Below are 14,988 nucleotides of genomic sequence, written 5' to 3' on the forward strand. Positions count from 1 at the left end.
CCAAGAAGTAGCTCTTAGTTTCAAAAACGTTGGTGACCCCTGCTCTATGTTATTAAATTATAGGTTATATTGTTGGTCCTCCACCACAGATAAAAACATAATAACGCAGATTGTAAACAATAATTGAAATTTCCGCTAAATCCTAATGCACCACCATGTGCTTGTGTCGGATACTGCTGTATAAATGTTTGTCCCTGTTTTTGTCTTTAAGGCAATACGCCCTTCCTATGTCATGTGAAAAGTCACACTGAGAAAATCAAATGTTCTAAGAAATTACCACTCAGGGAAAACATACATTTAACTGAACGTTCGAGATTGGTAAAAATGGAGGAAAAGTGTCTAATAATGCCTAGTTTTGTTTTTTTTTAAAGCTGGTTGCCACATTGCAAAGGGGCCGTGAACGCGACACAGTCGGCCAAAGCCAATGGCGTTGCTGCTCAGTCTGACCAGCAAAATTCGGGGATTGCATAGTTTAGCTTCGTAGCTAAAGCTAGCCAGCTAGCTGCCCGGCACCGATGCTGCTGCTAACTCGTGTTGTGTATTAAATGACACTTGAGTAGGGATGAATGAGGAAAGAAGCCCGGTGGCGCAACTGGTTAGTTTTGACGGTTTACTGGCAGCCTCCTGCAGTTAGCTGGAAGTTACTCATCCGCCCGGGTAGGAGGTTTGGCTAATTAGCAAGCAGCGACGGGGCAAGGGGACTTGTACATGTCTTCCTGTCCACCTACTGCTAAACATTTTGCAGTTCATGTTTCGCCAAGAGGTCAGTGTGACGTCTTTCATCCCGTCTTGTTCGTATCTGTTCCACCACGAGAAGAGGAACATGTCCAGGTATAACATATACAGCTTGTTAGACTGGGTGTACGGCGGGGTGGACCCTAAGTTTGAGGGCAACGGGGGCCCGGAGTGTGCCGCCTTCCTGGCGCCCCAGCAGCGCGCCTGTGAAAGTCTGGTGGTCATCCTCCTCTCCATAGTTGAGATTAGTGTGGCGCTGAAGAAAATAAACATCTTCAAAGAGCTGAAAGTGGCGGAGAAGGAGTGCACAAAATCAAAAGAGGACAGTCTCAGTAAGAACCTGTTGCTTGTTGCACTATGCTTGACTTTTGGAGTGGAGGTGGGCTTCAAATTCGCCACCAAGACTGTCATCTACTTGCTGAACCCCTGTCATGTGGTCACCATGGTCCAGGTAAGAGTTAGAATAGAATAGAATAGAAAGTACTTTATTGATCCCTGGGGGAAATTCAGCACCACAGTTCGCTCACAATAAACAATAATAATAATAAATAATATATGACATATATATATATAATATATGAATAATATATAACATAAGAGTTATATACCCCAGCAGCACTCACCACATATTCCACAAAAACCTTTATATCCAAATAAATAGTTTATTAAAGGCCTACTGAAATGAGATTTTCTTATTTAAACGGGGATAGCAGGTCCATTCTATGTGTCATACTTGATCATTTCGCAATATCGCCATATTTTTGCTGAAAGGATTTTATTCAGAACATTCACAATAAAGTTTGCAACTTTTGCTTGCTAACAGAAAAGCCCTGCCTCTACCGGAAGTCGCAGACAATGACGTCACATGTTGATGGCTCCTTACATCTTCACATTGTTTATAATGGGAGCCTCCAACAACAACAGCTATTCGGACCGAGAAAACGACAATTTCCCCATTAATTTGAGCGAGGATGAAAGATTCGTAGTTGAGGATATTGATAGCGACGGACTAGGAAAAAAAAAAAACGCGATTGCATTGGGACGAATTCAGATGTTTTTAGACACATTTATGAGGATAATTCTGGGAAATCCCTTATCTTTCTATTGTGTTGCTAGTGTTTTAGTGAGTTTAACAATACCTGATAGTCGGAGGTGTGTGTCCACGGATGTCTTGACGCGCAGTGTCACAGGGAAGTCGACGGCAGCTTTATGGGCGGCACAAGTGCATCTGATCTCCGGTAAGAAGCGACTTTTTACCACATTCGGTCGGGATCCATGTTCGCTGTGATCCATAGTAAAGTTTCACCTCCGTGAATTTTAAACAAGGAATCACCGTGTTTTTGTGTGGCTAAAGGCTAAAGCTTCCCAACTCCATCTTTGTACTTTGACTTCTCCAATATTAATTTAACAAATTGCAAAGGATTGAGCAACACAGATCTCCAAAATACTGTGTAATTATACCGTTAAAGCGGACGACTTTTAGCTGTGTGTGTGCGCAGCTCTCATATTTCCTAACAGCCCATGACGTCAAGCGTACACGTCATCATTACGCAACGTTTTCAAGAAGAAACTCCCGGGAAATTTAAAATTGCAATTTAGTAAACGAAAAAGGCCGTATTGGCATGTGTTGCAATGTTAATATTTCATCATTGATATATAACCTATCAGACTGCGTGGTGGGTAGTAGTTGATTTCAGTAGGCCTTTAATATGTCCATTTGTATCCCAAATTTGCCCTGAAAAAAGAACATTTTGAACCTAAAAAGTATATGTTTAACAGTAATATATTATTTTAGTTTAAGTTTAGCATAAGGGTGTCCAAAATTGCATCCAAAGTTAAAGTACCAATAATTGTCACACACACACTGGGTGTGGTGAAAGTATCTTCTGATTTTGACCCATCCCCTTGTTCACCCCCTGGGAGGTGAAGGGGGCAGTGAGCAATCAGCGGTGGAGGCGCCCGCAAATAATTTTTTGCTGATTTAACCCCCTATTCCAACCCTTGATGCTGAGCGCGTGTGTGAATTTTGGGTGTTTGTGTGTGTTTGTGTTTGTGTAAAAGCGTGTCTGTGTGCGAGACCATCTTCAACCGTCACAAAAGTCAGTCTCCTCATTAGGTATTGAATGTTCAGTCAGCGTTGTGCCTAGGGCTGAGCGATATGGCCTTTTTTTAATATCTTGATATTTTTAGGCCATATCGCGATACACAATATATATCTCGATATTTTGCCTGAGCCTTCAATGAACACTAATGCATATAGTTACAGCAGTATGATGATTCTATATGTCTACATTAAAACATTGTTGTTTATACTGCATTAATATATATTCATTTTAAACTTTCATGTAGAGTAGGAAATCACAACTAAGTCAATTGACCAAAACTGTATTTATTAAACAGTTATTATCAGGTGACTTCAAATAATGCTACATATTAGCAGTAATGCTACTTCTGGTAGCAACGCTTCTGCCCCACACTTGACAAATTAAAGTTGTCTATTCGACATCTTCCCGCTTGAAGCCGAACCACCGCCAGACGATGGACCCCCTGCTGTTTTTCTTGGGAATTAATTCTTCTTTCATTTGTTACCAGATTCGCACCTTCTTTCTCTCGTATTACCACTCACATGGCTCCGCTAGCATCACAGCTAACGTTACCCATGCTGCTACCTCTCTGCTCCGCGAGGGCGTATACGTATGTGACGTATTACGTGACAGTATGTGACGTGTTTAAGAAGCTGCGCTTGTTTTATGTCTCCATGAGAATGAGAGACAAGAAAGAGTGAAGAAGAGCCTGTAGTGTAATGCCCGCAGCTAAAAGCAACTGCGTGAGAACGTATACTCGATCATCACGATATAGTCTTTTTCTATATCGCACAGAGACGAACCTGTGATATATCAAGTACATCGATATATCGCCCAGCTCTAGTTGTACCTCTTCCGTCTTACACAGCTGGAAGTGCAGCCCAGAAGAACAAAATAAAGAAGTTTGAGTAACTGTAGCATAGAAGTTGAAACACACCATTTAAGAGCAGTAGCGACTTAACACTCTTTAGTTTTACTATGTGGCGCAGTTCACCAGTAATCCTGGCCCGAATGCAGACTTGCAGGCACTCACAGAACGTCTATGTGACTGTATTGGTCCCATCTGGGAGAATCAACACACCCACTAATTTCATCAGAAAAGGCATTTTTATATAAAAAAATTTTAATCAGACATTATTCGCTTCAGGAAACTTCTCAACAGGGGGAGTAAAAATAAATAGAGGACAACTGCACTTTTGGGGGGGAATTTTGCCTTACGTTCACAATCATGAAAGACATGACGACGGATGCCTTTTTTTTTTAATGCATTCAAACTGGAGCTGGGCGATATGGCCTTTTTTTAATATCGCGATATTTTTAGGCCATATCGCGATATACGATATATATATATTGATATTTTGCCTTAGTCTTGAATAAACACTTGATACATATAATCACAGCAGTATGCTGATTCTATGTGTCTACATTAAAACATTCTTGTTCATACTGCATTAATATATGCTCATTTTAAACTTTCATGCAGAGAGGAAAATCACAACTAAGTCAATTTAGCAAAAGTGTATTTATTAAACAGTTATTAAGCAGTGGCACAAACATTCATGCAATTTCAAAACAGAAAGTGCAAGATTGTCAGAGACATTTTAAAACAAGATATTAGTGCACTTTTGTGCACGATGTCACTAAGATGACATATCAAAACAACACTAAATTAAAGTGCACTTTTCGTACAGAACGCCACTACAATAGTTATAAACAAATAAAGTGTACTTGTGCATGATGTCACACAAGATATTTCAATAAGTGTCACATAAAAATGAGCTGCATAGCAAATAGTATACGTATGTCCTACTGTGTTGATGGTAAATGGTATAGCGCTTTTCTACCCCTTTTTAAGGAGCCCAAAGCGCTTTGACAGTATTTCCACATTCGCCCATTCACACACATATTCACACACTGACAGCGGGAGTGTCTTGCCCAAGGACACAACGGACGTGACTAGGATGGTAGAAGGTGGAGATTGAACCAGTAACCCTCAGATTACTGGCACAGCAACTCTACCCACTTCGCCACGCCGTCCCCTTGATGTGGAAATTGTTGCTTCGGCATTTTCTGGGTTTGGCGCCGAACGGAGATATTGACATTTAGTTTCAAGCACTCTTCATTCTCTAGCGGGTGACTTTTCAAATGATGTGTTGGCTCTCAGGAAGTCTGCAGTGAATAGTAATCAGTGATGTTGTTGAGGGAAAAAAAACGTTGTGATGTATTTTTTAATTAATTTGCAGCGTATGCTTAAAATGAGCAAAATTATGTACGTAAATACTCAATGTTGTTATAAATGTTACCATTACTACATTATAAATATACATACGGCATGTATATAAAACCTTTGTTTATTTATTTATTTACTAGTTAGAGTGCATTAAAAAAAAGACAAACATATGTGTTGAAGTCTTATATAAGGATTGTGAATGATGGGAAAAGTAAAAAAAAAAAGTACAGTTCCCCTTTAAAAGACATTCATCGGCAATAGCGATTAGGTACTTTTACAGGAAAATTGGCCGATACTGGTGGGTGACCAATCAATTGGCACACCCCTACATAAAATTTGTTATAGAATTTATCTCAGCGTACCTAAAGGGTCTTTATGTCTTAAATTCTATCGAAATCTCATAAATGTCTTAAATAGGACTATAAATGGTCTTAGAAATATTTTAACATTATGTTTATTATAGTGCTATCAAATGATACAAATATTTATCAGATGAATCACACCTTTGAAATTTGATTATTCAAGAATAATCACAGGTTAAAACTGGCTTGCATTATGTAAATTTACTTTAAAAAATACCTCAAAATTTGGACAATAATACCATTTCATTGCTAGAATGTCAATACAGTAATATATTATAAATGTTTTATTTGAACATCATTTACTTAATCAAAACTTGGTTACAGTTTTTTTCAAAGTCCCATCTGGGTTTATTTTGAAGTGAACTTTGCAAGCAAGCACACAAGCCAGTCTCTTCACTCACCTTTGCACTGACTTATGCAACCCGCATTGTCTTCCAGGTAACCTTCACAGTTAAGGTGAAGAAGCATGTGCGCTGAAAATAAATAGTGTAAAAAAATTATGAATTCAGAAAATATAATATAAATAATTGTGTTATTAATCTGTGTATATACTTGATTCATGCAATATATTTGATTAATCACATGACTTACCAATTTTTTGACAGCCCTTGTTTATTCAATACAAATTCATATCCTTGACCTTCAGTCTAACTTAAAATGTTTTGGATTTTTGAGGGCGCAACAAAACTAAAGTAAAGTGAGTACCTGGTCTGTCTGCGGTCCCGGTTTTTCACAACTTTGAGCATACGGTAATATGTACTGTATATGTGCGTCATGCACTAAATTAGTGCAGTTTCTCAAATAGTTCGGTTCTCATTAAGCATCCTACAACCCATGGAAACACCACCATTGGTTTTTGAAAAGTTGGACAAAGACACCTGATTATGCGATTGAAAACCAGATCTCTCGAGGGGATGTGTGTGGCCAGAGAGGACCCTTCGCATCACGTATGCACCAATCACAAAAATTGGCCCTAGTGTGTGAATGTCAGACAAGCGATAGGAAATGGATAGACAAAACATTTTGAAGTGCATTGATAGTAAAAAAAAAATTATTTATTTAAGAAGGTAGCTAAGGAAATGGCTTCATTTGGACTCCCGAACGAAATACAAATGATATGAAAGACAATGAGGCATGTGCAGTATATTAAAGGCGAATAATAAAGCATGCACAAATCTTCACGCTGCATTTGTGCACTGCAAACTGATAAACAATAACTGTGTATTACACACAACTGGCAAGATAGTCCAAAATAACAGCACACAACTGGCAAGATAGTCAATAACAGCAACCTTCATTTAGAACAGTATCAGTCGGGGCACGAACAGTCTTTTCCTTCGGATTTAAAACTCCTTCCATCAATCCACAGAGCCTTATGAATGAACTCCAAAAATTAAAGCATTTTATTTCCATGATTCTCCAGCCGAAAATTCCTTCAAAAAAACTCCCCAATCTGTTTTAACTTCAAATCTGCATCCGCCCTGATATATTCTTGGTACTAGCGTTATGTTCATAGCGTAATATCAGATAATTTGTTGATACTGTCTGCTAGTTAACATCAGCACAGCAGTTAGAGACGTAGTTTTAGTAATCTGTGCCGATATTACAGCAGGCATCAGGTACAGCAAGTTGCAAGGAGACGCTGATGTCTAGTGTGATGTCATAGGTCTGCCGGAATAGGAATGCTTTTATCCGTGCTAGAAGGAAATCAGCGCCCCACAGTGTATGGGGCGCACACGGCGTGTGACAAATAGTTGAATTAGAGAGAGTGCATGGACACTTGGACTTAACATGTAGGTGTGAAGAATACAACAAACCAAATTACTTGAAAAATGTAATTAATTTAGCGCATGGAAACATATTGACTGACTCAATTAAGCGTCTGTAGAAGACTGACACAATTGAATGAGTTTTTGAAGAAAACAAATACGTGGTTGACATTTATCAAAAAAGTTCTCACTGTTGACTTGAAATGTGAGTTCATTAACAATTTTGGTTCCCTGGTATTTGTATGACTTCCCTTGTTTTATTGTGTCTTTGTTAATGCGGAGTGTGTTGCTAGTGTGTTGTTCCGTCCTAAAATCATTAACCAGTTATTTTGTTTCAGCTGTATTGAGATCCAGGCAATTGTTTGCACCAATCAGAAAATTAATCAATTTCTGCTTTTATTTGTTCGTGTGTTAGTAGTGTTCATAATAACTGTCATCTGAATATTTGACGTAGGTGATTTCAGGACTAGTGCTTTTGCAATCATTAATGTATAATGTTTACATGACTGATCCTTCTGGGGCTCCAGTTGATCATCATCATAATCAGAATCACAGTAAATTCCGGACCGTGAGCCGCTATTTTTTATGTGCCTTATAAAACGGTGTGGCTAATTTATGGATTTTTTTTCATTAATAGGGCTTCCTCCCACCCCCGAAGACATGCACCTGGACATTGGTTGATTGGCAACACTAAATTGGCCCAATTGACTGAATGTGAATGTTTTCTGTCTATCTGTGTTGGCCCTGCGATGAGGTGGCGAGTTGTCCAGGGTGTATCCCACCTTCCGCCCGAGTCAGCTGGGATAGGCTCCAGCACCCCCTGCGACCTCAAGAGGGACAAGCGGTGGAAAAATTGATGGATAGATGGATGGATGACAATGTTTTATGCTCAGTTGTTTTCATTTAACCCAAGCAGAATACTGAAATTTTAGACATATTTTTTAAAATATGTTGGTACAATAAACCTATTTGTGAAAAATTCCATTAGAGCACAAATAAAGTCAATGGTACAAAATAAGAAAAAGCTAAAACTAATCTGGATCTAATTCAAATATTTCATTTTTTTACCCAATGATTATTATTCCCAAAGTTTGTGAAAAATATATGAATATAGCAATTTTAACAACACAAAAGAACAGATAATTGTGAAAATATACAGGAAAAACAACCCAAAAATATATACACCCCTGATCACAATACTATTGCTTTTGATTGATTGATTGATACTTTTATTAGTAGATTGCACAGTTCAGTACATATTCCGTACAATTGACCACTAAATGGTAACACCCGAATAAGTTTTTCAACTTGTTTAAGTCGGGGTCCACGTTAATCAATTCATGGTACAAATATATGCTATCAACATAATACAGTCATCACACAAGTTAATCATCATAGTATGTACATTGAATTATTTACATTATTTACAATCCGGGGGGTGGGATGAGGAGTTTTGGTTGATATCAGAACTTCAGTCATCAACAATTGCATCAACAGAGAAATGTGGACATTGAAACAGTGTAGGTCTTACTTAGTAGGATATGTACAGCCAGCAGAGAACATAGTGAGTTCAGATAGCATAAGAACAAGTATATACATTAGAAGTACATTTGAGTTGTATATAATCTGGGGAGATGCTATTTGCATCAACCCTGCGCCCACCCATAATTTATTGCAAAACTCAATGCGTCATGGCCAATTATGCAAAATTGACGTCTCACTGCAAGGTTTGAGGCCTGATTCACTTTTAAATCTGTTGCTGCTTTAACCAAACAGAGTTCCACCATCTTGCACTAATGTAACATCCTAACCTGGTACATGTACTGTATGTTGTACTCAATTTATGTACATGTTATGCTATATTATCACATATTTAGCAAGCATTACCAAGAGTGAAATAATATTTGTTTTCTACTGAAATAATAGCCTCTTTTCAAAGAAATCAAAAATTTAATATATTAGACCAAACATTTGCAAATTCGCGTGGCTGTGAATGCTAAATGTTAGATATTTGGAGAACCACTGTGTAGCATTAAGAGTAAAATATACTGAGTGTACTGTACTGTTCCTCTTTGTCACTTGCATCACATTACAACCAAACAATTGCATATTAGATTTTTACAATTTTGTCTTAATTTGATTACATCACAAATGTTAAAAGATAATTTTTACTTCAGCCCAAATCAAAACTGAGCATTGTTACAGGAATATTTTGTTTGACACATGACATTTGTATCATCTAACCAATGTTGTGCTGTAGTTTTCATGAACTAAACTGACACTGTTGGCAACCACATGATGCTGTTTTGCAATTATTTTAATTATTTTATACCTTTTGACTTACTGTAACATCGCATCATTTTTGTTGAAATGTTGACCACATTCAGGAAAAATAGGTTTAGATGTACGAAGCAATTTCTAACCTGAAAATAGAACTGATTTCTATGTGTATACTTGTGTGTACCAAAATGTCCCTGTACATTCAAATGCTACCAGAAAGGATTATGCATTGGATTTGCATAATTATAACATAGCAAAGGCTCAAACTCAAGCACTTAAAAACTTTTGCAATGAGGATATTTCTCATTGGCACCTCCAGATTGCCTGACCTTCCTGATACATGATTGCATGCCGTAGGTTCATGGCAACAAGGCACTGCAGTCCCATGGTCGAGGAGAATATAAAGTGGCTATACTGATTGATTCGGATGTGACTTGATTGATAGCGTGCAGTGACTGACTGATGCAATAAAATGACACATACAGTAGTTGTTGGTTAAGCTTACTGCCATGACTTTACCGTCTTCTCTTCAGCCCTATAGTCTTCATTCCCTGCTCGTCACATCACCTCTGGCTGGCTTTGCAGTGGCACTACTGACATTACAATAACTTGTGGAACTTCTGATGCTTATTCTTCTCTTAACACCTTTTGTTGAGGATGGTTCTTCTTTTGGAGTAAGTGTTGCAAATGGCACAGAATGTTTGCATACCAGTATAATGCAACTTCAGTTTTACATCATAGTTAGCAGAAAAGGATGCTTCTATTGCTTGTATTCCGTCACGCAGGACCAGGCGACATGGGGAAAAAATGATCACGATTAATTTTTTCATATCACCCGATCTCCATTAATATTTAATACTATATACATTTTTATTTTATGAAAGCGGATTGTCCCGTGCAGGATTATACCGAGTACCGTATCCCTATTGTTTACTACTGTAGTATCTTGTAACAAAAATTTCCGCCATGTTTGATCAAGGTAATATATGCCAACAGCTTACAACTGCTGTTCATTTACAGGTAACCCACGCTACAGTCCTTACCTGGTTTTAGGGCCACGGTTTTGCTTCATTTTCTGTACGATTTGTGGAGGTAAAAAGAATAACTTTTTTGCCCCTCAATTTTTTTAAATTTTTTTTCTATGCTTGTCATCAGAAACATTCTGCAGTAAACAAAGTATAATTGGTGTAGTGAATACTATGACTTTTATTTCAAGTTAGCATTCACTAAACAGCACTTTGAAATGGTCAATTATTAGTTGTAATTTTCAATCAGTTGTATACATCAGTGCTTCTCACCATTGGTTTGGTCAACAACAAGCAGTGACCTGAATGTGCAGTTTTTTAAACTCAAATTCTGTATCTTATAAAAATACATTAAAGTACAGTTTGAATTTGAGGTACTGTAAAATAATGTTTACCAACACATAAAACAAGTTTAATGATTATTACAGGAACAAAATGTTTTTTTAAAACCACAACCAAAAAGAACAGTGTCTTTCTGCAGAGAAGCTGGCATGTTGTGTAAATCGTAAATAAAAACAGCTACAGGTACAATCTTAATATCATAATTAATAAAAATGTGGTTAGATGGACAACATGGAAAGACAGAGGTGTTACTAAACCTCATCATATTGTTAATAAAAACTCTTTTAAACCGTTCAATGATTTATTTAATATAATGTACGCAGAAATCTTTTTTAAAATTGTATCTCTTTAAAGCACGCAGTAAATACAAACCCCGTTCCCATATGAGTTGGGAAATTGTGTTAGATGTAAATATAAACGGAATACAATGATTTGCAAATCCTTTTCAACCCATATTCAATTGAATGCACAACAAAGACAAGATATTTGATGTTCAAACTCATATACTTTTTTTTTTTTTTTTTGCAAATAACTTCGAATTTCATGGCTGCAACACGTGCCAAAGTATTTGGGAATGGACATGTTCACCACTGTGTTACATCACCTTTTCTTTTAACAATACTCAATAAACGTTTGGGAACTGAGGAAACTAATTGTTGAAGCTTTGAAAGTGGAATTATTTCCCATTCTTGTTTTATGTAGAGCTACAGTCTTTCAACAGTCCGGGGTTTCCTCTGTCGTATTTTACGCTTCATAATGCGCCACACATTTTCAATGGGAGACTAGTCTGGACTACAATCAGACCAGTCTCTTACTCGCGCTCTTTTACTACGAAGCCACGCTTTTGTAACACGTGCAGAATGGGGCTTGGCATTGTCTTGCTGAAATAAGCTGGACAAGTCGCCACCTCATTGCAGGGGCCAACACAGATAGACAGACAACATTCACACTCACATTCACACACTAGGGCCAATTTAATGTTGCCAACCACGACAACCACAGTTTCCAAAAAACAATTTGAAATGTGGACTTGTCAGACCATAGAACACTTTTCCATCTTGCATCAGTCTATCTTAGATGAACTTGAGCCCAGCGAAGCCGGTGGCGTTTCTGGGTGTTGTTGATAAATGGCTCTCGCTTTGCATAGTAGAGTTTTAAATTGCACTTCCAGATGTCGCGACCGGCTGTAGTTACTGACAGCGGTTTTCTGAAGTGTTCCTGAGCCAATGTTGTTATATCCTTTACACAACTGATGTCAGTTTTTGATGCAGTACTACCTGAGGGATCGAAGGTCCCGGGCATTCAATGTTGGTTTTCAGACTTGTCGCTTACGTGCAGTTATTTCTCCAGGTTCTTTGAATCTTTTGATGATATTACAGACGGTATATGGTGAAATCCCTAAATTCTTTGCAATAGCTCGTTGAGAAATGTTTTTAAACAGTATGACAATTTGTGAACAAGGTCTACCCCGCCTACCGCCCGAATGCAGATGAGATAGGCTCCAGCGACCCCAAAATGGACAAGCGGTAGAAAATTAATGGGATGTGTGAGCAAATTGGTGACCCTCTCCTCATCCTTTTTTGTGAATGACTGAGCATTTTTTGGAAGCTGCTTTTATACCCAATCATGGCACCCACCTGTTCCCAATTAGCCTGTTTACCTGTGGGATGTTCCAAATAAGTGTTTAATAAGCATTCATCAACTTTCTCAGTCTTTTTTGCCATTTATACCAGCTTTTTTTAAATAGATTGCAGGCATCAAATTCTAAATGAGCTAATATTTGCAAAAAATAACATTTACCAGTTTGAACATTAAAGGCCTACTGAAACCCACTACTACCGACCACACGGTCTGATAGTTTATATATCAATGATGAAATCTTAACTTTGCAACACATGCCAATACGGCCGGTTTAGTTTACTAAATTGCAATTTTAAATTTCCCACGAGGTATTCTTTTAAAAACGTCATGGAATGATGACGCGTGCGCGTGCCGTCACCGGTGGTAGGGGACATGTTCTCCCAGCACCGATCACGGCTAAAATTAGTCTGTTTTTATCGCATAATTACACAGTATTCTGGACACTGTGTTGCTGAGTCTTTTACAATTTGTTCAATTAATAATGGAGACTACAAAGAAGAAAAATGTTGGTGGAAAGCGGTGTATTGCAGCCGGCTGTAGCAACACAAACACAGCCGGTGTTTCTTTTTTGTGAAGCTTTAATATGGAACAGAGCGGTCAAGCGAACATGGTTCCCGACCACATGTCAACCGGCAGGTTTCTGTGAGAAAATTGTGGTAATAAGTCGGCTCTTACCGTAAACATGAGCGGAGCTTGTGTCGTTCCTCCTGCAGCTGTGACTTTCTTGGCTCCTCCATGGCTTCCCTCAGAGACACTGGCGGTCACCACACCCCTCCGACTTTCAGGTATGACTATATAATCTCACTAAAACACTAGTAACACAATAAGCAGATAAGGGATTTTCCGGAATTATCCTAGTAAATGTGTCTAATAACATCTGAATCGCTCCCACTGCCGTCGTCTTTTTTTTTCTTTTTCTTTTTTTTTTTTTTCTTCTAGCCCCTCACTCTCACTATCCTCATCCACAAATCTTTCATCCTCGCTCAAATTAATGGGGAAATTGTCGCTTTCTTTGTCCGAATCGCTCTAGCTGCTGGTGGCTATGATTGTAAACAATGTGAGGATGAGAGGAGCTCTACAACCCGTGACGTCACGCGCACATCGTCTGCTACTTCCGGTACAGGCAAGGCTTTTTTATTAGCGAACTTTATCGTCGCTGTTCTACTAAATCCTTTCAGCAAAAATATGGCAATATCGCGAAATGATCAAGTATGGCACACAGAATGGACCTGCTATCCCCATTTAAATAAGAAAATCTAATTTCAGTAGCCTTTAAGTATCTTGTCTTTGCAGTGTATTCAATTGAATATAGGTTGAAAAGGATTTGCTAATCATTATTTTCTTTTTTCATTTACTAGTTACACAACGTGCCAACTTCACTGGTTTTGGGTTTTGTACATGTATTGTTATATCCGAGGAGTGAAATCTTTAAAGACACATTAACAAAAAGTCTGACTAAAAAGTATTTAGATATAAAAAAAAATGCCTTTTCTGATTAAATTAACGGGTGTTTTGATTCTCCCAGTCGGAACCAATTCAGTCACATAGACTTTCTGAGTGCCTGCAATTCTGCATTCAGGGCATTATTACTGGTGAGCTGCAACAGATAGTGAAACTAAAGTCTGTCACTAAAGCCGCTGCTTCCTTTTAAATGTTGTTTGTACTTCTATGCTAGTGTTAGTCATATTTCTTTATCTTGTTCTTCTGGGCTGCACTTCCAGCTGTGTAAGAGGGAAGAGGCACAATGCTGATTGAACGTCAATTACGTTGTGACAAGCCTGACTTTCGCAACGGTGAAATGGGACGTCGCACACGGGCACACTTTCACACAAACACAGGATCCCGGTCAATAAAGGTGGATTTTTCCGTGCAGAATAATACCAAGCATCGTTGCTTCCCCTACTGTTTACTACAGCGGTGACTTCTAACAGACTTTCCCACCAGATTTAACTAAGGAAATATGCTAACAGCTGATCACCATGATCGAACTCAAATGAATCGCGATCAACGATTACGATAATTTAATCGCCCAGCCCTATTGTGACATGATTTTTTTTCCAAAAGTGAAAAAAAGTGGTGTTCAACCAAGCCAAGATGGCTGTTGTGCAGCAAGCAGCATGCAAACTAAGTATGCGAGGGGCCTAGATCGCCCTGCAAAAAATCTAACTTTTTTTTTTGGTATACAAAGATTATTTATGTATGTATTTGTTTAATTACTATGGTATAATATTTATGTATTATTCACTGTTCTGTTACAGAGAACAAGGATATGGGATAAAATTGCTATGGTATGAAAAGGGGTAGGATTGAATAAACTCATCTTTTTCCTACTCTTCAAACGTGCTGTAATGAAACAAATGGAAATATGGGATGCATTACATTGTATCATATGCATGTTCAAAATAAACTGAAACTGAACTGAACTGAATCGATCCCTATACGTTATCAAGACAAGATTGGTCGAGCAATATCAAGGATTATCCTTCAATCATGATCCTAAGCATGTTGAATGAACTGGTG

The 14,988-nt window shown here is 38.1% G+C and overlaps 1 protein-coding gene across 1 annotated transcript in view; it reads left to right on the plus strand.

Moving 5' to 3' along the window:
- Positions 1-428: 428 nt before the first annotated feature.
- Positions 429-14,988, plus strand: part of LOC133551300 (transmembrane protein 164) — a 49,011-nt gene continuing 34,451 nt past the window's right edge. The window contains exon 1 of the mRNA XM_061897870.1: positions 429-1,186. Coding sequence (XP_061753854.1) covers positions 749-1,186 — 438 coding nt within the window. The 5' untranslated portion in view covers positions 429-748. The remainder of the gene's footprint in view (positions 1,187-14,988) is intronic.

Source organism: Nerophis ophidion, linkage group LG04, assembly GCF_033978795.1.
Source record: "Nerophis ophidion isolate RoL-2023_Sa linkage group LG04, RoL_Noph_v1.0, whole genome shotgun sequence".
NCBI lineage: Eukaryota > Metazoa > Chordata > Actinopteri > Syngnathiformes > Syngnathidae > Nerophis > Nerophis ophidion.